The sequence below is a fragment of the Lepisosteus oculatus genome, chromosome 9 (assembly GCF_040954835.1).
Source record: "Lepisosteus oculatus isolate fLepOcu1 chromosome 9, fLepOcu1.hap2, whole genome shotgun sequence".
Classification (NCBI taxonomy): Eukaryota; Metazoa; Chordata; class Actinopteri; order Semionotiformes; family Lepisosteidae; genus Lepisosteus; species Lepisosteus oculatus.
In genome coordinates, this window is record NC_090704.1 from 3168366 (window position 1) to 3194259 (window position 25894).

The following is a 25894-nucleotide window of genomic DNA, read 5'->3' on the forward strand; positions in this document are numbered from 1 at the left end:
CTTTTATTGGGAAAATGCCAAAGCTGTTTGTTGTAATATATATTTTAAAGTACATTCACGAAGGTTTATACCATGATTCTCTTACATTTTAAAACAGTTTCATGAGATGTTGAAAATGTTAAACCACTCCGGTTTCTGAAAGTAGGCCTCACTTGTAGTAGCAAAGTTGTGGGGAATAACCAGGAATGAAAGGCTTTATTAATGGGTTTTTCCAGCTCAAGCTTCTTTCACCTTTTTTTTAAAACTGTGTTGCTTTTGTGTCTGAGGAGCGCCGTAACAAGTCTTTCAATGTGGCGGAAGGCTTCTAAATTGGCAAGTTGCTCTGACTGAATATCTGCCCTTATCTCCCTTCCTAAAGCAGAAGGATGTGGAAAATTAATGAAGCTCTGCTTTAGTTAGGTTATCAAAAAGGAAGAAGGCAAATGAAGAAAAGCACTTGGTCACACTCGAGTGCCCTGATGCTTCACAGCTGCCTTTGGGGAGTAAAGCTGCAGTCCTCTGTGGCATTAAGATCAAGGACAGGGGGCTGAGTCTGTGCTGCTGTGCTACATTGTGCCAGCAGCCATATCACTCTGCAGCTCCCAGCTGGCAGCCCACTGAAGCCCAGCAGGTGTGAGCCTGGTCAGTACCTGGATGGGAGACCTCCTGGGAAAAACTAAGGTTGCTGCTGGAAGAGGTGTTAGTGGGGCCAGCAGGGGGGTGCTCACCCTGCGCTCCATGTGGGTCCTAATGCCCCAGTACGGTGACGGGGTCACTATACTGTTAACAGGCGCCGTCCTTTGGATGAGATGTAAAACCAAGGTCCTGACTGCTCTTCAGACTGTTTATTTTCTCGCACCTCTGACCATTATATCGGCACTTCTCTGCGCGGTCCCTTCCAGTGTGGCCTTCTGCCACGCAGCGCTGTAGTAATCATCCTGAAACCAATCGCAGTCGTACTCTCCTTTCAGGACTCACCAGAGAGCAGAGGAATGGCTGATATGTGAATATTTAAAAAATCTCAATTTTGCATCATGTCCAAGTATCCTTTTGGCTAGTAAAACCAACCATTGTGCTTCAGAAGCAAGTTCAAATAAGTAATGGAAAAAACGTTTTGGGTACAAGGACAACTTGTGGTCAGTCCACTTGAGGCAGTTAATCTGTCTGGTTCCTTTTAGCAATGCATTAATGGGTGGGACCCCTCATACAATTGGAACATTTTCCAGTCATGTCCTTTATCTATTTTTTTGTCAGCAGACTTGCTAAATCATATCATCTGGTTTTCATATCTCATGGATTCTTTATCCTCGTGCTGGGCCCAGGCAGGTACAGTCATTGACCAGAGCAGTTCTGTGAGTGTGTGGTACGCAACTTCTTTTAAGACATTTGTAAGAAAGGTGTGCTGGACATGTTTAGTCTCCACTTGTCCCAGAGGTAATATTTTACTTGGATGTTTGTCGTTCTACAAAGCGTGGTAGCCATGGTTATGTTTAGATATATTTTTTATGAGTATATGTTGACCACCTTTGTATATTTTGGAGGTGGCCCCAGTGAGACACTGGAGCTAAGCAGCACTTTCCCAAGTAACAGTTAAATCACTCGAAATGCTTTGTTTGCTTGATATGGAATCGAATGCCCTGTTTTTGACCACATGCCTTTTTCCAAGACCAATTAAAAACCTTGTGTCAATAATGTCTGTAGATTTAAAAGTTTTCACTTTTTGTGTGCCTTTCATGTTTTATCTTCTTGCTTTTTTTGTTTAGTGGAACTTTACATAGAATTCTCTTGCTGTCCTCAGATACCTTTCATTGTTTCAAGGCACAGTCTGCGCTCAGCTGTGATTCTGAGTGTATAAACGGATCTGTTTTATTGCCAGCTGCTGTTTTGTTACTGGTACAGTTGGCACTGGCATCTAAACAGTGCTTTCAGTGGCTGGTATGAAAGGAAAAGTATACCTTTTTGTGTTTTCTAGCAACAGCTCAGTCAGCCCAGGAATATTAAAGTGTGATTTTTTTTTCCCTCTTTAAAGTTGCTAAAACAAGCAAACTGCCTATTCAAAGGCATGTGTGACTTCATAGACAATCAGCTTTAGAAAATCACAGCTTTTGACTCCTGTTCCAAAAATACCACTCCCTTTTTCCCTTTCTGCAATGAAGAGTAGCAAAAACTTTGAACTGTAGCATGTGGGAGCTTTGATGTCTTGGATTCACAAATTCCTTTTGTCACATGTTTACTTTTCCAGGCAGAAGGAATGCCAGGCTTTTCAGCATTTTTCAGCCTTGAAAGTGAATTTTCAGTGCCATCCCAGGAGACTGTGTGTAGACTTAGCTCAACACCAAATGTTGCTCAGCAGTTCAATTACAGCAGGTGCTCTAGAGTTTGATCTGGTGACAAACGTGCCCTAATCTAAATACTCGATCTGTGCCAGACCCTGTATTGGCAACAGTGTCGACTCACTGTGCAGAGTTTGCATAGCTAGAGAAAAGTTATGCAGTTCAAGAACCTTGAAAAAAAATCAGGTCCAGTTGACTTCCTTACAATACATGTCTACGATCAACACATTTGTGTGCCACTAGTTAATGGATTATGCTAGGAACAGTACATAGTGGGAGAAAACGGCAAAATTAACCCAAACAGTCGAACATAAATGTCATTGGATACCAGGGCCAGTAATAAACCAGAACTGAAGTTGTGATTTATGAAGTGGGGTTTCCCCAAGAGCACACCCTGACTGATTTGAGGTCACATGAAAGCAGAACAGAACAGATTTTACTTCCAAAATGATATTGAAATGATGTATATGTTAAAAAGCATCACGGAAGACATTTGTCATTGACATTGATCTTGGATGAACTGAGAGACAATTAGGCATGCAGTTATCTTACCTATTCATACTAAATCTGCTAGTTTGCATTGTTTTAAACACAAGTAAATTGCATGTAAAGGACTTCACAAGCAGGTGCCAAAACATCTGAAGTGGATTTGCACTGAAATGGGCATGATGTGACATCTCTAATCTCTAAATAATGGTTGTTTGCTAATGCTAAATTGGAATTTTTTCTCTCTAAAAAAACAGGTTATTAATCATGACATAGTTCCTAGTGGTAATGTAAATCAGTTCCTTTTCAGTCAGATTTAAAAAGGACTGACTACAGGATTCCTTTGAAAAATGAAAGTCAGTGGACTTGTAACACTACACCTCCTCCAAACTAGTCTGTGGTCAGGCCTCATTGGTGTTTTTCCAACCATTTCTCCTAAGCCCCTTACTTCATAATATATGTCTGTGATTTAAGTGTTCCTTTTCTTTATTACGGCTTTTACCAAGTAAGACATCAGTACTCACAATAGTGGAAAGCTAAAGGGTGACTTATGATAAAAAGCACCTGGACTGTTAAAGAAGTTTAAAGAGGTTCACCCACTGGGGGTCAGGCATTACTAGAAGATTATTGTGCATTATCATGCAGTAGGGATTTCTTTACATTCACAAGATTATCCTGTGTGGCTGTACTAAGGGAACATTGTTTTCTACACAGTACTTTTGTTTAACTGGATCTAACCAGCTTACCTTGATGATGCATACAAATCTGCAGTTAGATATCTAGGTCTAGATACCAAGATAACAGACAGCTGTGGTACATTACATTTAAACATAGGGTTATAACTATGTTATGCAGAATGATGATAGGTTGTGCTTATACTGTATGATCATTATCCAGTTTACTTTTCTTTGACCTTCTCTTTGTGTAAGCTGACATGAACCTTTTGATTATATGCACTGTAAAATAAAGAGCGTTAGCATTTTTGAAGAAATATGCATGCATGCGCTCCTCGGTTATCATTGCAAGAAGCAGTGGAAGTTTTTATAACATTTCTGTGTTTGAAGTTCCCCCAGGCTTGCCAGACTTAAAAGGCTAAAAGCTTACCTGGTTGTGACGCAGTCTCCTCCTCTTTTTGATTACCCCTTGTGTTCCTGTGCCAAGTATGGAATGCACTTGATTTCTGAGCCTGTGAAATGTTTTTGTTTTGATTTGGTGTCTTTTTCACTTTCACACTTTTGACCTCGCCACCTGATATACATGGCGGTCGTCCTCATGGATACCCAAGCGCAGCAAAACCCTTACAGCTCTCTCAGCTGCGTCTTTCCTCTGAGAGGCCTGTCCTGTCCTGTGCAAATGCGTCTGGCAAGCATGGCCAATCTGAAGCACAGTCTTCCCTCTGGTAAACAGTCCTCCTCCTTACATACTGTATAGCGCTGCACCTCCTGGTACAGTAGGCTGTAGGGAATGTGCTCTAGGGAGCAAAATTACCTGAATAATAGAAACTGTTTTTTGCTACGATTGCTTCACATTCGTAGTTTTAAAGCACATTTTTTTAACCAATGTTGCAAGATTTAAACCAGAGACATGAAGTATCCTCAGCCGTGAGAAGTGCCTGTGACACCAGTGACTTTAGTTCTGCAGGATTCCCTTCAAGGGTTCGGCTTCTTGAGATTCACCCAGCGGAAACCAGAACTGTAGAAGGGCACTACAAGCGACCACTGACTCTCTGGCGACTGGGGTGCACCCCAGCGCGGTGGCCCGTTTTGTCACGCGAAACCGCTAATAGTCACGAGGGGGTGTCGAGGGAAGCAGGTGCTCTTCGAGATGAGATGAGATGAGGCAACAGAGCATGAAGCTGGCAACGACCGCATGTCACAGAGCCGGAGTAATTGCCCGCCACGTGTGTACATGTAGACCCTCAGGGGAGCACACTGCCCAGCTCAAGGCCGCGGAGCTCTGATCCATCAGTCTGCCCGCAGAGTCGGTGGCTTGACCAAGTGGAATCTGTTGACCCAGGTTCTTTGCATCACAGCTGTGGAGTCCTGCAGTCTGTCCCGAATCTGGCCTCTGGGTTCTTGGACCAGCACAACCGCCAGGGTAATGAGGGAGACAGGAGCTAAAGGCACGAAAGTCCAGGGCGAATTCTGGGCTCTTCCACAACCTGAACTGTGACAATCGCCCCTTTGTTAGAACTAGACAGGTTTCAGCTGCGCAATGCTGGGGGCAGTCGTGTGCACACTGGTGACTCTCGCTGGCGCTGTGGCCTCCAGTGGCTTAGGATGTTACGTGTTTTCTGGGATAAGTTTGAAGGCAAAGATTGTGCACGCGGTTTCAGCTGTCTGATCTGAGTCAGTGGGAAAAGTGGTTGACTGCACTCCTGGCCAGACAAAGGTCGTGTCTGCTTTAAAGTGGTTACATGCTTGGGATTCCTTGTTACAAAAGGGACTTGCACCACAAGGGCTGCAAGATCATTACCAAGTTCAGGGGGTAGCGACATGCTCCACTGCTCTTCCGTAGAGCTGGCCGAACCCTCCAGGTCTTGTGCCCATTGCAAAGACTCTGCAAAACTGTCGAGCTCCACAGAACGGGAAAATTCAGCGCATCTGCAGCAGCTGTTTCAATGCACAAGGGTTTTTGTCATCCACATTCACTGGATAACATCTTAAACACTTCATTACCCTTGTTCTTTCTGCATTGTTTGAATTTGTATGCAGGGTTACCTTACTTTTATCCCAGCTAGCAACTCGGGTGGCTGTGTAAGTCAGGATATTGGTAAATAACCTGACTGATTAAAGATCTTCCTAGAAATCCTAGCACAGAAACACACTTAAACTCAAGGAGTACTAGTATTTATGTGGGAGTGTAACCTTTCAAGGCTACTAGTTTGTGTATCTATAAATGAACCTTATTTAGGGGTGAAGTCTCTGAACTCACTTTTCTATCATTGCTAAAAAGGCTATTCCAGTAGCTATAAAGCCTTCATTCTGTGTTATCCAAGAAATTACAGGGTAAACTATACAGGTGCAAATTAAATTGAGCATCTGAGCAGGTATGTAGTTATGGGGGGAACTTTTTTTTTCCCATTTATTGTAAACCGGACTCAATCTGGAAACTGAAAATGGTGTAGCGAATTTAGCACAGACATAGAAAAGTTACCAAAGTCTTCCTCTGTATTCTGGCTTCACTTTCCTCCCGTTTTCATTAGGTAGAGTTAAAGGAAGACCTGTTTTATACGCATTAAGTCTAGGCTCTTGCCACTGGGGTCTGCCCAGCTATTTGTGGCATTCCCTGAGTAAACCTGCAGTGTTTGCTCAGGGGCCAGTTTGGTAGTGTACCATGTGTCCAGCAGATGCACACCAGCTTGCATCTGGGTGCACTGCCCTGCTGTTAGTGCTGTTCCCTCGGCATGCCAACGCAAATCTGCACAGCTTCTCACAGCGATAGACCACATCTATCAGGGAGCAATCTGGAGTTATTCACCATTTGGAGCAGTAGTCACTTCAAGCACCGTTATAAACGTTTACACTAGCACGAATGCTAAAACATGCATGCTAGCTTCCGAGCTTTAATAATGTCTGCAGTGCATTAATTTACCATTTTATCTTCAGCAAGAAATTGGAGACTTTCGAAAACCCAGGGTTGAGTGTGCACTATTTTTTGCGTTTTTCGTAAGCACGCCATTGTTAACTTATAGTCGATTTATGGGGAAAAAAACCCAGAACGTACTCGGTAATCGTATGCTCAAAAAATGAGTACCTATATCTCAGACTTTCTCATAGCAGAAAACAGTCTTAGCTGTTTTCTGGGAGGTTGTTATGGAACAGCTTTCTCATCATGTAATATGACTGCTTAAAGTTCCTTCTGAAAGGTGTATTTATCTGCCTTGGCTCTCTGCTGAAGGCAGAGCCACTGAGGAGATGTTTTTTTGTGCCTGGGAAAGTCTTTGTTGTGCCTGGGAAGAGGGGCAGCCGATTTGAAAGGTCCTCCGCTTGCTTCGATATGAGTTTCTCTGCTGTCTGTCTCCGTGCCGCTGTCTTTTGTGAGCCCCGATTAGGTTTCTCGGTCTGCTGGCTACCAGACTGGCCGGGTAGAGCTCAGAGCTCAGAGGACAGGATTAGCAAGCTGGGAAATGCTGCCCGTTAGGAGAGCAGAGTGTGCACAGAACAGGGTAGTACTGTTATTGAAATCATGTAAGTACTTAACAGTTTGCCATCTCTCTGATGTGTTCAGGTGTACTCAGAGAGGCTACTGTTTTTATACCACAAAGAGAAGCTGCACAGGCCTCTCTTAATTGCTCTAATGGTGATACAGGGTCTTAATCTTCCACAGTGCTTTGTTCTAGCTTTTGTTTTCCATCAGCTGCCTGTAGCTCATGGCTTAGTTCTTGATACCATGTTCCTGGGTATTGCTTTCATTTAATTGATGTGGTGGCATCATGTTTTGCAGCTATGTTACCCATCCTAAGATGCAGCCCTCTGTCATCCCTTTCAGCCATTTTCCACTGTGGTTTGAGAGAGGTTTCCCTTCGTATACTTGTTAGTGCTTCACCACGTATCATTGAAGGAAGAAAGGAATCGGATATATAGATGCTTTTATTCTTTTAGAACTCAATGGATACACTTGCAATGCCTGATAATACCGGTTTTGGTAGAGAAAGCATGATTGGACATCCCTGATTCAGTTCTTTAAGGTAGAGAAATTGTTTTACATTTCTAAAAATCTGTTTCTTCAGAATTATATCTCTTTCTTAGAACACACCATTTAAATAGGGTGGGGTGTTTATTGACCATAACCAAACTCCCACGCCTTGTTTACTTATGCCTCCTTAGCTTCTCCAGCTGTAATTAAATTCAGCAAGTCGGTTTCAAAATCCTCTTTCTTTTCTGCGTTGGAAGAATTTGCTTTATTTCATTGAAATAATTGTAACAATGTTTTGAGATGTTAAGAGGGTTGTGTGAAGTTTGCTTTTCTTGGAATGTTCAGAAGTCCAGGGTGGGAAACGTTCAGCTGGTGATTACATCCCTGCTCTTTACAAGACCCTGCACCTGTTTTTTAAAGACTGGAAAAGCTGCAGCCCAGAACCCTTTTCTTGCCTGTGTTTTGCAGTGGTGCAGAACCCCAGCAAGGAAAACATTCCTTATGTGCTCTATTACCAGACAGGTCTCTTAGCCGCTGCCTAGTCACTGATACATAACCTTCGGTTGGGACCGGATGCCTCAGTACAGCAAACCAGCATCTGCTCTTCAATGTTGAATATTCAGGCTTTTGAAATTTTACCGTGGATTTTTCATGTTGTTACTGTGGCGGTGCACTTATTTTGTATTTGTAATTATATCCGTGCGAATGTAGGCTCCGTGCGGTCTGATGCATACACTGGGGCTATCCATACGTGGTACAGGCTGTTGTCCGGACCCCCTGCTTCTTCTTAACCGGCAGTGGCCTTGTTGGCCTCTGTTGGTATTGAAGCCCTGACTGAACCCTTGCTCAGCACTCTGTCACTGGGTTTTGCTCCGAGAGCATCTGCATGCATTGCTGTGCTCTGCTGCGCTTTGCTTTCTCCTTGCTGCGCTTGTGCCTTGTCCAGTTTGCTGCGGACTGACTTGACCCCGTTTATCTTCACCACTGCCCAGGCTCGCACATGCTTTTTACTGTGATTTCACTGTGCATTGCTTTTCTTTCTTCCCCATAGGGGTCTTTTGCAAAGGTAGTGCATTGCTTGAAAATCTTTAGTTTTAGTTCTCACTGTACCTTTGCTTTTTATCAAGCAGTTCTTTAACAATAAAAAGTTTTGTCTCACAAATATTCCTATATACCATGAACATTCATTCATTCAGCCCCAAATAGCATAAATTCTTCAATGGCTTAATTATCTAAAAATGTATTTATCCACTGTTCTCTTCAGGATCCCATACCATCTTCCCAAGTTTGATTTGCCTTAAAAAATTCTTGGTCACTTTTCACCAAGTTCAGCATCCAGCCAGTGTGGAAAGTATTGAGTGGATATATGATGGATGTAGAAACTGAGCTGACACTGTCAAGGAGAGCATTTAAATCTGAAAAGATACGGTCTGTTTTTTTTTTTTTACGAGTGCAGTCTGGAAGCTTGAGCATTAGGTTTATTTCTTCTTTTTAAGAAAAAAGAAAGCATGGGTCCTCCCATTTGAGGTCACCTGTTTCTTCACTGTTTAGGCCAACTGTCTTCAGCTGAAATCTTTCCATGTTAAAGGAAATCAAAACATTTTTTTGTCATAAATCAACTTTCGTGCCGTCTCTGTAATTGCACGATTTATTTCTAATTCAAAGCTTGACGTGACTTTCTGAAAGTGGGTTGTTTTTTTTTTTTTTTTTTTTTTTTAGACAAAGCAAGAGTCGAGATTAATTTTTGTTGGGCTTCTCCGGTCTCTGCGGCACGCCTTTCATGTCTTTCCAGAAACCTTCTCAATGAAACAAACCCGAAAAAACAAGCAGTTTAGGGTTGAAACCAAGCAGTGCCATTCAGTAAAACATTTTTTCAACACTGAAAGGAAAACACCGTTCCAAGCCATGGGAGGAATGCTGTTAATTGGACTAATCTGTTTTTCAGAGGTCCGTGTTAGTTTCAGACAGGATAAACTTAGAGGGCTTCAGGGTTTCTTGTGTTGTGTCTTTTTAAAAGAGTCCTAAAAGACTGCAGTTTTTTTTTTGCTCATTTGCACTGAAAATTACCGTAATACCAAACAGTGATCACATGCTTATTAATCTGTAGAAGCAAAATTTCACATGTTGGGTTCTCAGAATGAGAGAGGGCTGAGATGGATCCCTCCCCAGCTGCAAACTACAAGCAGAGTCATAAGTCGTGGTTGGCCAGTGCTACACAACCCCCTCCCCTTCTGCCTCCCAAAAACGTTTCACGGGACAGTCGGAGCAAATTGATCAGAGCCCCCCTCAAGAGTTTTAATTGCCCTGATCCAAGTCCTGGATTAACCATCCAGTGCCTTTTCAGAAAGAATCATGCATCCAGTACCTTTTCAGAGGTACCTCTCCACATTGAAGCGGTAAGGAATCCCAAGAGCCTGGCTCCTAATCAGAAATATGGCAGGTGCTGTGTTTTGGAAAACGTAACAAGTCGGACCCCTGACGTCTTTGTGGCTGTCACTGTTCCAGACGTTGTGGCCGGGCTGCTACAGGCCCTTACTCTGCTGACATGCACTGACCCCAGCGGGAGTGTGTCCAGTTAGTGTGCGGCACTGACTTTGGTAGGACTGCAGGACCTCTCCCTGACTTAGTGCTGTAAATTATTTTTAAAGACCTTCTTTGAACTTTTGGCACAAAAGACTAAGCAGAAGTCTTGTGCCTCTCTGCCTCAGGGTTCCATGTTTTTAATCAGAAAGGGGCACTCAGCATCCATCATCTCTCCAAAGATTTTTAAGAGCTTTTAAAATACACATACTATATTTTATGCAGCCTATTGACAACATTTTTTTCTGTCCAAACTTTAGTCGGTGTGCCTGGCATTAATGTATACTTTCTCTTTAGCCACTCTTCAGTCCTAAGTGCTTCCCTCAATCTCCTGTATCCGTTTGAGATATTTTCATCCTTTTTGCTCCTGGTGCTGAGTTGACAAAAGGACAAAAGAATAGAAGAGTATTCCTCCTCTTCTAATTTCCCTGATCAAATTGCAAAGATCACATCACAGCTGTGTGTGGCATCCAGTGTCAGTTTGATGCTGTCGGAGTTTGGAACAGAACAGGTGGGAATTTGGTGTCCGAACCACACTCAGGTGCTTGCTAGCTTCTCGGGCTGTCTTCGTAACTCCTGTAATAATGTGGACAGCCGTGTCCAAACACCCCTGTAAACTGCAGTTTTATAGACAGGTTTTTATAGTCAGCCAGCATGCGGGAGAAATGTCAAGGGCCATTCAAAGCTTGCTTCCCTAGAGAGCTTTTGCTTGGTGTTTTATTGGGAGATCAGTTTCAGGGTATGTGGTGTTTGATGGGAACAAGGTGATCATTATTTTTCCTCCCCTGTTGAACGCAGACTTTTAGGAAAATAAAGCAGCGATCCATCAGGATACTTTTTTTATGTTGTCAGCTAAAAAGCCACCATAAGTCTGAGTTTAGATGGAGGGCTGGTTGTAAGCCAAGAGGTCCATAATACCAGGTGTAACCTGCTGTGGTCACAGCACTCTTAAAAAGTCTTCGAAGCCTTTGGTGATGGGGATTACAACAAGAACCTGTTCTGGACTATAAAAAAAATAACGAGACTCGAAAAGGCTGCACCTGTGATCTGTGTGCGGATGATAAAATGCTGCAATTCATCCTTCTACATGGATATAAACGTATCTGACAAGCCCTTCCAGCCGCGCAAACGCAGCCCGCAGGGGCTGTAAAGGGAGAACAGCCGGGCGCGCGCGCGGTGGGAGCTGTCTCTGCAACACCTGTACCGCATACCTGGCGCCGCCGACCCGGATCCCAGTGTTGGAGTCGGACACGCACAGCCGCATTAAAAATAGACCTGCCTGCGCCGGAACTGCTCCATCCCCGGCTCGGGCCAGGAGCTCCAGCTCCTCCGGCCTCTCTCCGGCTTCGCCCCCCGCGGAGCTGCGTTGCGGCCCGGTGATGGAAGCCAGAGGCCCGCCGAAAGGGGACTTGGAAGCACACTTTTTCCACACCGTGCTCCCGCCCACCTACAACCCACCCTGTGAGCAGCAGGGCTCTGTGGGGCTCCAGTCCTCTGCTGTGAACGTTTGTTCCCGGAAAGCGAGACGCCACACGAGTGCCGGAACGTGAACGACCTCCCTCACGAGTCCGGAGATCCCCCAGAGGGAAAGGCGCAGTGGGCGTCGTTAAAGGCCTTGAGCTCACTTCCTTAGCTGAGTGATGCGTATTGCAGTACAGTGCAAAGCCTCTCATGAGTTCGGTCCCACAGATTTGCCTGGGAGGATTAGATTTCCATCTCCCGTCAGTTTTTAGTCGTTTTAATTCGTACGGGCTGGCTCGCGAGCCACGAAAAGCGCTGTAGCATAGGGGGGCTAAAACCTAATTGGTCCTTTTTGTTTTTCCTAACGATCCTAAAAATAAATCAAATACGTTACCCCACACTCGGTAGACTGTCAGCCAGAACTGTCACTCTTTCCAATCAGCGTTGTCCTTGGCTCTGGCTCTGCTCGGGACTGCCAGGTGGAACGCTGGGAATCGCTAGGCCGCCTGGAATCCCACAATCCTTCTGCGCGATCAGGGTCCGAGAAAGTGTTCAGGGCCGGAGACGAGGTCACATCAAACCTTGGAAACCTTCGTCTCCCTCCATCCCTTTGCATGCGTTTACATCTCTCACACTCACTGCCAGCTACATCCAGCTTGCTGTTCACTGATAAGCAAGTCGGCCTTCTTTGCCAAATGGCCAGAGTTCCTCTTGTCAAAGTTGCCCCAGGTGTAGCCAACGCCTATTCTGAAACTCCCTGCTGTTTTAACAAATACAGGTATTTGATTAAATCCATTATGGCCAGCAGCCATATCACTCTGCAGCTCACAACTGGCAGCCCACTGAAGCTCAGCAGGTGTGAGCCTGGTCAGTACCTGGATGGGAGACCTCCTGGGAGAAACTAAGGTTGCTTCTGGAAGAGGTGTTAGTAGGGACAGCAGGGGCCACTCACCCTGCGGTCCATGTGGGCCCTAATGCCCCAGTATAGTGACGGGGACACTATACTGTAAACAGGCCCCGTCCTTCGGATGAGATGTAAGAGGTCCTGACTCTGTGGTCATTAAAAATCCCGGAGTGTTTCTTGAGAAGAGTAGGGGTGTAACCCCGGCATCCTGGCCAAATTTCCCATTGGCCCTTACCAATCATTGCCTCCTAATAATTCCATCTATGAATTAGCTTCGTTACTCTGTTCTCCTCCTGGTGAGCGTTCTGGAGCACTATAGCTGCTGTCACATCATCCAGGTGGGGCTGCTCATTGGTGGTGGTGGAGGGGAGTCCCCATTACCTGTAAAGCGCTTTGAGTGGAGTGTCCAGAAAAGCGCTATATAAGTGTAAGCAATTATTATTATAATTATTGGCATTGTCCCCTATTTCCATCGTTGATATTTTTTTAAAAAAATCCTGTCCTATAAGGCCACATTTCATCAGACATATTTATGTATAAATTTGCATTTCTCTGCTGTTTGCAGAATTTGGTTCATCTAACAGCATTATAAATCCCTATCCAATGTCCAGACCCCCCAGTGCCACTGTCAGCAGGAATGCTGTTTGTAAGCTTCCACTGCTGGGAAAGTAATTTTAAAAAATTAATCTGACTTCCTGTTTTATCTTGTCTCAGGCCATCAATCTGCCCAGAATCCAGCCGAAATGCAGAGTCTCAGACAGATAGATCTTGAAGGAAATTAAAGCAGATTCCATGGCATTGTTTTACATGCAGTCATTAGTGAACTGGGCCCTGCTGAAGCTCAATTATTCCTTCATTAAGAAAGCAGAAAAAAGTGGTGCCTAAATAAGGGCACCACTGATCTAGGAACATTAAGACCAAGAACAACCCATCAAATTATTTAGTGTCTTTTCAGTTTTCCTGATCATTTCAGTCAGTAGCTTCGAAGACATTAATATTTTTTGCCTTGCTAAACTACTGTAACGAGGGTGGGGAGGAGATCTTTCTGTCTGTGACCTGCAGAAGTGTCTGGAGGGAAGACTGCATCCAACTCGCACCGCAGAGCTCCTGTTGCAGCAGAGCTTTCCTTTGAAGTGGTTCTCAAAGAGCATTTGGATGCTAATGGCCCAAGTAGCATTACTTTCATCACATTTTTCCTTTTCAAGATGGATGTTATCTTTGCTTTTAACATTTACTCTTACATTTACTGCCCAAACCAGCCCTGAGTTGTTGTTGTTGTTGTCGTCGTCGTTTTTTTTTTTATATTTTGGATCAGTTTGCGTCCAGTGCCCCCGATTCTGGCATTAAAAGATGGCAAGAGAAAGGACTCTCGTGTATCTGATTTGGCCCATCTCTGCAGTCATCATGGGGCTTCCTTTCCTCCTCATATTTAGAAGTCAAGCTTTTGCATTTACTATAGAAGGAGCTGTTTGGGTCTGAGGGTATTTGGTGCAATCAGCAGCCTGCCTGAGAAGATTACCACCTACAGCACAGGCACTGCCTGCCTGGCAACCCCTAACAGACGCATAGGTTGGATATTGCTGTACAAGTCTAGCTTGTTGGGAGTTATTAGCATATGAATAGTGTCAGGAAGTTTTCCCATTATCGGCATTTCATCTCTGTTACCATGCTTTGAAAGAGCATTATGCTTATTTGCTTTTGTCGAGGTTCTGGGACTCGAATCTGCTTTAAAATGAATAGGTCAATTTGTGCAGAGCTTGCAAGCAGGGTCTCCTGAATTCTTTCCTTTTCCAGTTTTCCTCTTTCAGTTTCCCCACAATATTTCTATCCAAACTATGGAAATCAAAGCTCAATTCCTTTTAAGTTTCTGTACTTTTTTTTTCTTGCATTTGTCCCTCCTTTAATGAAATGCAAACTGCCGTTGGAGTAAACGGAGTAGCTCTGGTAGTGCACGTTTTTTTGTATGTATGCAGTGAGCTTGAATAAAGAAATGTTGAGTGGCAAGCTGTAGCAATTCTGGATTCTTGATTGTCTGAGCAGCAGCCACCCTAAATAGCAGATCTGACCAGTTCACACAAACTGGTTTGTTCTTTAACCTTCCCGGTTCAGTCACCTTCACTAGCCCTGTGGCTGCCCTGTGGCTCCTCGGCTTCCAATATTTGTAAAAAATGGCAAGTACCTTTGGCACCATACGGCGTGCTTTCCCCTTGCCCTGGTTTTGCCAACGCCTCCGCTCTCCAGTTTCTCGAGAGACGGCGAGGGTGACGGGTGCCAGCTGTAGCAGGCAGGCCACCAGCCCCCCGAGGATGCACAGGAGCTGGGGCTCCTCAGTCCCAGCCCTGCTGCCTAGAATGATCTCCCGAGCCCCGGCCTGTCTCTGGCTCACAGCCAAGCCAGTTCAAAGCACTTTGCCGTGCTCAATGGCTGCTCCCTTTATTTGGGATATCAAAGGCAGCATTCACTTATTTGTACAGGTGATTTCTATTAAGCCCAATAACCTAACCGCCTGTTTGCCATCAAGGATGTTGTCACTTAGCCATCCTGCTGAGAAATAATAGGTGATCACAATGCAGAGCGAATTGAATAAATGCAGGGTAATTGTTCAGCTGGCCTCCTCGCCAGTTTCCCCAGTAATCGATATGGTGAGAGCCGCATGGCTCGGAGCTCAGCCGTACCAGGCTTCTCAAGCAGAACACCCATGGAGGTCACTGTCTTCCGCGGGGCTCTTCCTGCTGGAAGGCAGTGGAAGGCCTGATTTAGGCATAGATGCAGAGCAGGTTAACGTGAAGTACTGAAGGGTAATAAAATGCAGAGCCGTTCCTTGCGGGTATGCATGCTTTATCATTTTGTCTGGCTTCCCGTCCCTAATTCTCATTTTTGTCCACAAGTCTGTTATTTGAGCTTTTCTTAGGCTGCGAGGGCAAAGATATGATTAAGTTCAGCGTCGTCTGAACTTTACTGACCTTGGACTCGACTGCTAGGGGAATATCCTTGTTAAGGATGTGAATCCTCATGTGTTAAAATTAATGCTTATGATAGGCAATTTAATGTAAAATGTTGAAACTCATTGTACACATTTTATAGGCCTGTGATGTAACATAACTTCATGCTGCTTGCTTTCTGCAATTGTAAATTAAAGGTTGAGTTACGACTTTGATTAAGTCATACAAGTGCAGTGAATCTGATTTTTGCCTGAGGATGCGTTTTCTGTTCATGGCTTTCATTTTGTTTGGCGCTGATCACTAGTTGTTAGCCGCTGAAAAGCAGCCGGGAAAAGTGCTGCTCTTCCTTTCTGTAACACAGTGAGGTTCCACCCAGCTGTCATCAGCACAGTCCTCATTCTCCAGGCGCAGCTTGCTCTGTAAAACTCCCGGCTGCCTCTCCTGACCTCTCTCTCTCTCCTTGGCAGCGCGGCACAGAGGGCTTCTGGAAATCAGTGGCCCACCAGGTGCCCAAAGAGCCCAGCGAGATGCGCATCTTGAGCCCCTACTTCATCCAGGAAGCTGCCTTCCACTTCATCGGGCTGCCACAGAACAACGGCCTCATGGGAAAAGGGGTGAGTGGCCTGGGGAGGGGTGCGGTCAGTAGGAGGCGCCGCTGCGTCCCTCAACAGGGTAAGAGGCAAAACCCAAGACCAGCACTGACTGAACTGTCCCACCACATGCCACTCGGCTTGCAGCACTGGGCTTTTGATGACATTAGTTCCTGTGCATTTCCAAAAAAGGATCGGTCTCAGCGTCGCAACACACACGGTATTTTATTTTGCCCCTTTTCAGGTACAGTATCTTGTCTGCGCTCTTAAGACCTCTTGGACCAAGAAGGGTGAAATGAAATGGTTTCAGGAGGGTTTTCTTGATTGCAAGGACGAGGATACAGTGTCCCTCACTATTCCCCTCCAGAGCTATTTGCTGTGTCTGGGTGTAGCATGTGGACCCGGCTGCCCCCGGTCTGTTGTGTTTATCAGTCCCTGCCTTTTGGAGCAAAGAGCAGATCGTCTGCAATGAAATAAATCCAGAAAACTAGTCTAGGGGGGCTATGGTTTGAAAGTCCATTTAATGGCATGTAAAAAAGGAGGTGTGTGTGACAAGGTTCAGATAGCTCCGGCGACGCAGGGAGTACGGTACCCCAGATGCAAGGTCCATTAGCGTTGTTTGCAAGCGAGTGGGACCTAATAAATAGAGGGCGGACAGCTTTATTTCAAATCACAGGAAATTAAAATTTAACAAATGGGGGGAAATTTAGGAGGTTTTCCTGGGAGGGAAAACTTAAAATTTAAATCTGGTTGAGCATTGCGTTTTTGAAGCCAATTACGAGTGTCTTTTTACGAGTTCTTCCATCATAAACCAATTTTGAAATGAGAGGTTCACTTCTTCAGCGCCATCGTAACTCTGTGCGTTTGGCCCGGGTTTCGTGGGGCGGAAGCCGGTAAGGGGGAAAGAGGTAATTTTCCTGCTCAGACACGGGCCATCAGGCCACCTCGAGCTGAACCCTGAACATGTGCTGAGCACGTGGCCGGATAGCCAGGCTCCCCACGCCGAGTCTGAGCCCTGGGGCACCATGAGGCTGGGAACAGCTCCATAAGGTACTGATCATGGCAGACAGTCTGACACATCCTCCGCTTTGATAGCTTAATACCCACCTGACAGAACAGGGCACCAAGCCTCTATTTTAATGATGATTAGGAGGCAGATTGACCTGGTGTACAGAGCTCTGGGCTACAAAACTGAGTGATCTCATAGAATAGAATTAGATCCCCTGTTTAACATTCTGGGAGGTGGCCTGAGGAGCTGGAATGTCTCTCGTGTCCAGGGACTGAGTGCCGTGAAAGTGGGGAGGTAGGTTTGAGGAAGCCGTTGATCTTGAGTTTTCTGGAGCTTATCCCAGACGTGTTCGCGTTGAAGTGGAGAAAGTACTGAGCACTTCTTTTGTCTTTGGCGTGGAACCTCTTGATCCTTACAAGAGTTGGGACTAGCAAAATGTTAGATTGCGGCTTCGTTTGGGTTTGCCTTACCAGTGGGATGTGGCAGTGATAGTGCAGCTGCAGGCGAAGCTGTGAGGGTGGCCCAGTCTGAAGTATTAAGGCACCTGTGCCCAGGTTCTTCCTGTGTGGTGCAACAGAAGCACCTTCATAGGGGAACACTTTCGTGCTGTCCTCTCTCGGGGAGAAGGCGGTATCACCTCATCAAGATACTCTTCCTTGTGCTTTGTGAAATCTAAACGCATGTTTTCCTGTTGCATCCTGGCACCTTTTGTGCTAAAGCGATCAAGATCCTGCTGTAACAGCAGCGAATGTCGGGCTTGACGCCGCTGGCTGGGCCGCCCGGGCCCGGTCCCGGTCCCTCCTGCTTCCTGCTGCTGTCGCTGCAGCCCCTCCGGCGAAGGCGCTGGCCTTGCCTGTCCCGCCCGCCCGCCCGCGCGAGGGCCGCGGTTGCCGTGGAGACTGGGACCCGAGGACCCGGCAGTCAGCGTGGCACACCGCGGCCTTATCAGCCCCTCGCCAGGCTCCGGGGACGAGGATTAATTCCGTCGCTCGGGGTGGCACGCTGATAAGCTCTTGCGCGGCCATTAACCTCAGGGCTGCCGCCTGTCACTCACTGCTGAAGGGAGCCAAATGAAACACAAAGACCGCTCGGTTCTTCACTGCCGGGGATGTAAAAAAAAAAAAGTCCAGCTACAGGGTCGTTTTTCATGCACACACTCCTGTGCAGAGTCTCAGATCTGTGTGGTTCTTGTGAATTGGCAGATCTCTTTTGTGTGTTTGCATATGTGAGGAAGGGAATACAATATGCCTATACACTACAATGCCATACACAATATATGGTACAATGGCTCAGTGTTACGCAGTTTTAATTTGTAGTTGGCCTCTTTTTGTAGGGCGGTACAGATGTTTTCACACCCTTCTTTGAATACCTTAACATTTTAAAAGCTAAATCCTGAATTAAATCCTTGGGATAATAAAAAAAAATAAGTTTCCGCCTGTAATTCAGGCAAGGCTGTCCTGGTCATCAGCCGTAGGGTCCTTGTGTTACGCTCGGTGCTCTGAGGCGCTGTGCTGCTGCGTGTACCTTACAGTTGTATCCTGTCTTTTACAGAATATTCCAACACTAGGAACAGTTGCTATAACAATGGCTCTCCATAACTGCGATGAGGTAGCTGTGGCCGGATTTGGATACGACATGAACAGCCCCCATGCTCCTCTACACTACTACGAGACTGTGAAGATGTCTGCTATTAAAGAGGTATGAGCTCAAAGGTTACGTGTTGTCTGCCGTGTGTTTCAGCGCAGTTCCTTCTTGTGCTCGTGCACTCCATAAAACACTCCTTCTGTCCTTTCCTAGAGAATTCAGATGTGCAAACAGAGATTCACAGCAAGTACAGTTTGACAAACATCACTCCTTAGCAGGGTGCGCTGCTGTAACGGAGCCCTCGGTTGACCATGTGTAGTACAAGTGCCCAGCCTCTTCTGGGCTGCAGGGAGCTGCTATCAGCCAGTTATCTGAGGAACAGTCGGTGGCGTTTCGTCATTCATGTCCTCCTCCCCCCAGGCTTCAGCCTGAGCCAGTCATTCAGCAGCAGCGGTGCTTGATGGCTGAGGAGCTCACACACTGTTGCCCCGGTTTAATGATGTTTTCTTAAGACTCGCGAGTCCTGATGGATTAAAATAACACTGCTCCGCAGCTCAAATGGTGTCTACAGCACCTAATCCCAGCGCTGAAGGACAGGCTAATCGAGGCATGGGTTTTGGGTTACTTTTCAACTTCACGCTGTGAGAGGCTCCTTTAAAAAGCTCTCAGGCCAGGCTCTTCTTTACAAAGTGTGCTGCGAGGGCTGTCGCTACTCTGTTCACTGTTGCCGAGGTGGTTATACCCATCACTATCCCCCCCCCACCACGCTCACTGTTAAAAGGATGCACCAGTGTCTGCAGGCAGTGTGGCAGCGAGTGTGTTGTTCATTAAAGGGATTTGTACTTGGCTGTAGGGCTTACATGTAACTAACATAAAAAAGGGCTGTGTTGACAATAGCAAAATAAAAACGTTCTGAAGGTTTTAAATGGCAGGTCTTTTTCTGCGCTGCAGGTTGTCCATTGTAGTATAATCCTGACAAAGCCATTGTATGTAGCCGCTCCTCAGGGGGGAGAACAGGAGTATGATGTACTAAACAATAGAAGATTTTACCCAGGATGTCAGCTTTGATAGTTCTGCTTTTCATGCATCTTGAGGGAATCTTGGGATTTCCTTAAGCACAAAAACCTCAGATGGAGACCCCCTAAAGCAGAAGAATGGACCCCTGTTTCATCTTGCACGGCTGCAGGAGCACTACAGCTTCCTGTGGTGGCTGGAGATCCCTGGAAGAAGGTTCTCTCCGAATTCGGAATCGGAACTGGTGGAGGTGGCTCAGGCAGCAGGTTCTGAGTTCCTCTGGAGCGAGTCTTCTCTTCTTTTTCCGATCATTGCTCGTGGCCGCTTCCCTTGTTTTCTACAGTCTTTCTTGAAATAACAGAATTTATTATTCGGTTTTCTTTTCTGCTGTGTTCGGAGAGGGTAGTGAGTGACATTCCTTTCCTCCGTTTGATATTTGTGTCTTTTTTTCCCGCCGTTCCAGTTCCCTCTCCAGGAGTCAACTCCAAAAAACGAAAGACTGAACATTGTCAAGGCTGCAGCTCAGCAGGGGGGTTTATCAGTGTTGCGCAGGCTGAGGAGAATGGTAGATCACCTGCGGTCTTTACTGCGTTTAGCTTTTGTCGTTTTTTTGAGACCTTTCGTTTCACTGTCATTAATCTTGCCACAAAATAGCCCATGCCAAAAAAACAGCTGAGTCATATATGATGTATGATATTATCTTCTCTCTGAACGCAAATGGTTATGCGTTGTCTTGGGTTTGTCTTGGTGGAGAGTATTCTAGTGGCCCAGCAGTATTGTTTCGCCAATGGAGATGCTATCCAGTCTTTCAAGGCCTCGGCATCCTAGCTCTTCACAGCCACATGCCTCTCTTGGGTTTCAGTTTGCAGTTCCGTCCGGCTCCTTCTCGACGGGGGTGAATTATTGAGAGCGCAGTAATTGTTTCTGTGTGACCCCGCAGCAGGAATTTCTGGGTGATTAAACCAGGGTTGGATTTTTTTTTGGGGGGGGATGGAAGTGTAATTGATTCTCAGTGTTGAATGTCATGTTCAGGACAGCAGGAAATGTCTCCCGTCTCTCTTTCCTTGCATGAACTCTCTGCTAATTAGAAAGGCTCGACTGCATGTCTTTTAACTGCTGGAGACGGTCTTCATACAGGAAGGGTGGACAGATCCTGTTTTTTATCTGTGGTTCTTCTGACCAGATAAATGGACGTCATTGCCCAGAGAACACATGGACCGGCACAAATGGAAGACACGCAGTTAACAATGTCTTGAGGCCGTGTTAAAACATAGGAGTGCTAAAACTTACGTTTTATAACATTTGTAATGTCAAGATTTATTTTTATCTTTGGAGATGCTGTCAGACCACCTGTGAAGGAAGGTTTTACCACCAAGACTGTTTTGTGCTTCCGGAATCTGTACAGTTTGACATGGGGGGAAAAAAATAGGTTTAAGGTTCAGCCAACTCCTGAATTGTTAAAAACTACAGAACCCTTTGTGATAAAGGCCGCCATGACCTGGGCTAAAAATGTCAGAGATCAAAGACTGAAGCGCTGTCGTGCTGCATCATGCCTTACTTTTTAAATTGATTTTCCATAGAGGAAGGTTATTTTACATTTTTCATCTTTTAAAGACTGTGAGGTGCGCCGCTCCTATTATCACTGTAGCACAAGTTCAGTATGGTTATTCACCGCTCCAAAGTTGTTTGGCGCTTCATCGGAAGACCGAGAAAGGCACGCATCAAGCGGAGAAGAGGCAAGACTGAACAGGGGAGCCTCCGGTCTGTTGATTTAAAAGGCCAGGCATTTCAGCACTGATTCACACAGCGCACAGTGTGGTTTGCAGGGGCAGGACCTAACCGCGGCGCAGGAGTCCCTGCCTTGGGGGTGATGGGAGCCCTCCTCCGAGCAGGACAGGCGGAGCGAGGGGCCGAGACCGGCCGAAGCCCACACACGCGGAGCAGGAGGGGGGAGATAATTAAACGAGCACCGAAACCTGCGGACAGACAGACGGGTCCCAGCTGAGTGTGATTTGCTATGTTAGCGTCAAGGAAATTAACATTTCTGCCGCCCTCCCTCCCTCTGGTAACCTCTCCCCCCACCCGCCACGTCAGGCAGAGTAGGAAGAGAGCTCAAAAGGTTGCTCCTTCATTCCTGGAAGGAATTTTTACAAATCGACCCAGAAAGCAGACGCCTTGCGCACGTTTTTCATCATCATTCAGCTTCTCCTTGCGCAAAGGCATTTCCTTGCTCTCCCCGTCTTAGCATTTACACTTGCGCTCTCTTAACATAGCTCAGGAGAGTCCTGTTTCAGGGCTGGCTGGTGTGTCATGACCCAGCTGCCCGCTGGAAGCCTGTTTCAGTGTCACAGCGTGTTAAAAAGCAAAGAAGCATCCCCTGCTGACAGATCTCCTGCAGGCTGGTGCTCAAGGCCTCAGCGCTGAGATTGAGTGATTTCTCAGCAGCTGTGACACACGGAGGAGGCTCGTTCCTCACACGCCCGTGAAATCAGCGTGACAGAGCTGGCCCAGAAATTAACCTGGAACAGCTCCACTGGGACTTAAGTTTCAAAAGAAAAAAATTAATTTAGCAACCAAATGCTCCTGAAGTGCTTTAGGGTGACATAGTTTAAATCATACACATTTCCTTATTTTGCTGCTGTATTACAAGTCCTTGGAAGCTTGTGAGCAGTTTGTCACTTAGACTTTTTTACTGGACATCTTTATTAGTTCTTTATTATTCTTTCGGTTTCTTTGCGTAATTAATTTCTCCTTACAACCTCACAGTGATCTTAGTTCTTTTCCCACATGAATTTGTTACCGTCTAGAAATGGTGAACTGTGCGGTAAAAAAAAAAACCTCCCTGTACTGGTCTGAGCTTCGGTTCATATTGTCAACTTGTATGACAGACGTTGGACACGATTGAGCAAAACCCGTCGTAAGGCAGGCAGATTTCTTACCAGATGAGGTGCAGGCAGAAGAACACACTATGCCATGCTCAGTGTCCAGCAGTGTGTCCTGTCTGCAGTCTGTCCTTCAGCAACAGCATCTTGAAAAGCAGTTGCAAGCCGCTCATGATAGATGAAGCTCACAGGCGTATGTAGTAATGTTATGGAATCTAGACCAAGCTTAGCTCATGGAACCCTTCAGCACCATGCAGACAACATGAAGCCTTTGAATTCCAAAGGTACTATTCCAATAGGACAGACTGTCGTGTTTTTGTGGTTTCAGGCATTTGTCTGTGGCACAACAGCCGGTGAAAATTCATCCTTGGGTCTTTTGAATGATTTTTTTAAACCTGTCTCTATTCCTTTGAATTGACTCAGTCACAAAAGTTTTCCCTACTCTGCGACTGAGCACAGTGTTCCCTGTATCATTGTCAGGTAATCCTGCTTTATTCCATATCCTCTGCTTTCACTGTGGTGTTCTATAAACCCTTGAGTTACCAGCAGGGGCTTTGTTTGAATGGCTCAATGGTCTCTGCAGTGGTTTGTTGACTCTAGGGTGATCCCTTAATGCGGGTTTTGTCTCTTACTGTCACTGCCACTAGGAAGATCTGGAATTATGTGATCAAAGGAGCACTAGCAACATGTTCAGCTTGAAACGTAGATAATGTGCGATGTTGTTTACATCAATAAGCGTCGCATAAAAGAATATCTCTGCACGCATTTGTTGCTTGACCTGTTTTTATTCCCCAGGGTTTAGTGGGTCACATACAATGGCTTATGGTGCTTGTGTGCTGCTGCTGCACAGGTCTTCCCACCAACTGAACTTCATTCTTTTAATTCTCCTCTTTTTTTTTTCTTTTTATTCTCTAAACACAGTCCTGGACACACAACATTTCAAAGGAGAAGGAGTTTCTCCGCAAGCTGGTGAAGGCGAAGGTCATCACAGACATGACGAATGGGATCTGAAGCCCCCGCTGGAAGCCCTGTTCCCGTCGGACTCCGGCGTTTAGGGGGCGTGCTGGGAGACGGAGAGAGACCGGACGGCAGAGTGCGGCTGTGATCGAGGTCCTGTGAGCTCTGAAGCAGTGCACAGCCCTCTCTTCTCTTCCTCACCGCCCCGGGGGATAGAAGGTCACCCTGTTTGAACTGGCATGTGCCTTTAAGACAGAAAAGGCCGTTTTGGAGGATGTGATTTACACTACAGAATTCCTCCCGTAAAACATTCTTTCTTTTTGAACTATTAGAGCGGAATTGGGGGATATCCAGCGACAAGAATAACAGAAAAGCTGAGTCTAAAAAAACGTATAAAACTAATATAAATAAGAAGACTGGAAGATACTGGTTTTTGTGCCAAATGTACCTCTGGAGGAGGTGCCCTCCACTTTTTGCTTGAATGTATTCACAGAGTCAACATCAAAGATTTACCGTGCGTTTTTAATGGTCCGCACCACCCATTCACAACTGCTTGTACAGGAATCTCTCCGTCCGGATGTCAGTGGGCATATCCAGGTCATGCCTGTCGACAAGGGCAAGGTGCAGCTTTTAATTTTGGAACTGCTCCCCATCACCTCTTCCTCTTTTGAGTTTTTATGGTTGTGACTTTGAGGCGTCTGCCGTTTCTTTTCTCTCCGCGGAAAACAAGGGCAGGTCTTTTATTTATTCTGGGTTTTTTTTTTGCCAACGGCCAGGGGAGCACAGTTTGAGTTTGAGTCTTGAGCCGGCGCGCCGGTCTCGGTGACGAGACGCGGCCAGTGTACCGTACGTCAGCGCCCGTCTGTTGTGCTTCCTGAGAACACACCCGACTCAGGTTCCAGAATGGTTCCATTCTGAAGGCTGATATTCAGTCTGGTAGCTTTTACTGCTTCTCAGTGTTACTGTCGTTCAGCTGCGGTTTCGTTTGATTTTGTCCTGCACTGCGTCTCTTTCAGTGTTGAACACGGGGGACGGGGGAAAAATATTTATTTTGAAAAAGACTGACCGAGTGGACCTTCAGCAGTCAGAGCACCAATGTTAGTGGCAATGTGTTCTTTAAAAGACAGAAAGACGCGTGTTGTGGGAAAGCCGAGCTGCATGGGTGCTCGCTTCTGTTTCTGCCCAGCAAGGTTTCTGGAGAAGCAACCCGTCTGCAGCAACTTAGAGCTGTACGGCCTGGGCCAATGTTTTTTGGAAACAGACCTGTGTCCCCTCCGGAGGCCACCCTGGGCTTCTCTCAGATGGTACAGAAGACCGTGCCAGCGTGACAGCAGATCCCAGTAAAAGTGTTTTCTTACCAATGCAGTATAATGTATAAAATGTATTATTAGTTGACCAATCGAGAAGTAAAGGTTTGGATATGGTTTGATTACCAATGAGGTGCCACTGTTGATAAAAACAGATCAAGAGTATATATTCCTCCTTTCTTTTGCCTATGCAGTTAATGCATAAATTACCTGAAGTTTCTAGTAGAATTATATTTTTTTTCCAATCCCAATTATATAAACACTGACTCCACTGACAAGTGTAACTGGATTATAGTATTCTCTGTATGAAGGAATTTGGAAAAAAAGAGACTGACTATTCCAGAAACCTCATGTTTTTAATTTTCAATTGTATTCACAACTATGTTCAGTGTTCACGTTACATACGGCTAACATTTTCCAGACACAAGTGAAAATTATGATTATGTTAATCAAGTTTTTCCTTTTTTAACTGTTAAAAGAGCACAAGACAACCCTTCAGATCTTGAGGCTTTTTTTGCTAGAGATGATCGTAGCAGATGGTGCTAGATGTTGACAGCGTTAAACTGAGATCTGGAAAGATTTACTGTGTATTAGTAGAGAGTTATACTGAATGACTGTATATTAGTAGAGTTATTTTTAATTCATTTGCTGGTGTTTCTCTTATTTTTGCTGCGTTAGATGTCAAACCTTCTGGCTTGATGTTGGGCAAGCAAATTCCCAGAGAGCACTTTCACAATAGGATAAGCCTGTAAACTTCAGAAAGTTTAGGAAGCGAACATTATTTACAGGTACTATATAGTTCCAGTTTGCTGCTGATTGGTGGTACACTATACAGTATATCTATTTTATTCTGTTGTGTATTATTTTCACATATTTGTTGGTCGCTGTAAAGATCGTTCAGCCTGAAGTCAAAGACAAATAAACCATGTGGCATCTTTTCCCTTGTTGTTTATGTTTTGAAGTGTACCTCACTCTCTCTAACTCCAGCTGCTGCACAATCCACTCTGACCTCCCTCCATGAACTAGCCACCTCTTGCCTGTGTTGTGTAAAGTACTGTACAGTGAAGAGCCTTGTCAGCCAGCACTGAGACATCCCAAAACATTCTGCTTTCAATGTCTGGACCCTAGGAGGCCCAGTGGCCTTAAGAAATGTGCAAACCTTTGTCATGTTTGGCTAGTACAGTATTGTATTGTAATCCTCAGTTTAACAGACTTTACTTTACAGGAC

General features: G+C 45.6%; 1 protein-coding gene across 5 annotated transcripts in view; it reads left to right on the top strand.

The window, feature by feature from the left end:
- The window catches only part of LOC102684544 (CMP-N-acetylneuraminate-beta-1,4-galactoside alpha-2,3-sialyltransferase), a 90498-nt gene extending 64894 nt beyond the window's left edge, over nucleotides 1–25604 (top strand). For all 5 annotated transcript variants that reach the window (XM_069193961.1, XM_069193962.1, XM_069193960.1 and 2 more), the window contains 3 exons: nucleotides 15791–15937; nucleotides 18474–18620; nucleotides 23324–25604. In XM_069193961.1, coding sequence (XP_069050062.1) covers nucleotides 15791–15937; nucleotides 18474–18620; nucleotides 23324–23413 — 384 coding nt within the window. In that variant the 3' untranslated portion in view covers nucleotides 23414–25604. The remainder of the gene's footprint in view (nucleotides 1–15790; nucleotides 15938–18473; nucleotides 18621–23323) is intronic.
- The last annotated feature ends 290 nt before the right edge of the window (nucleotides 25605–25894 follow it).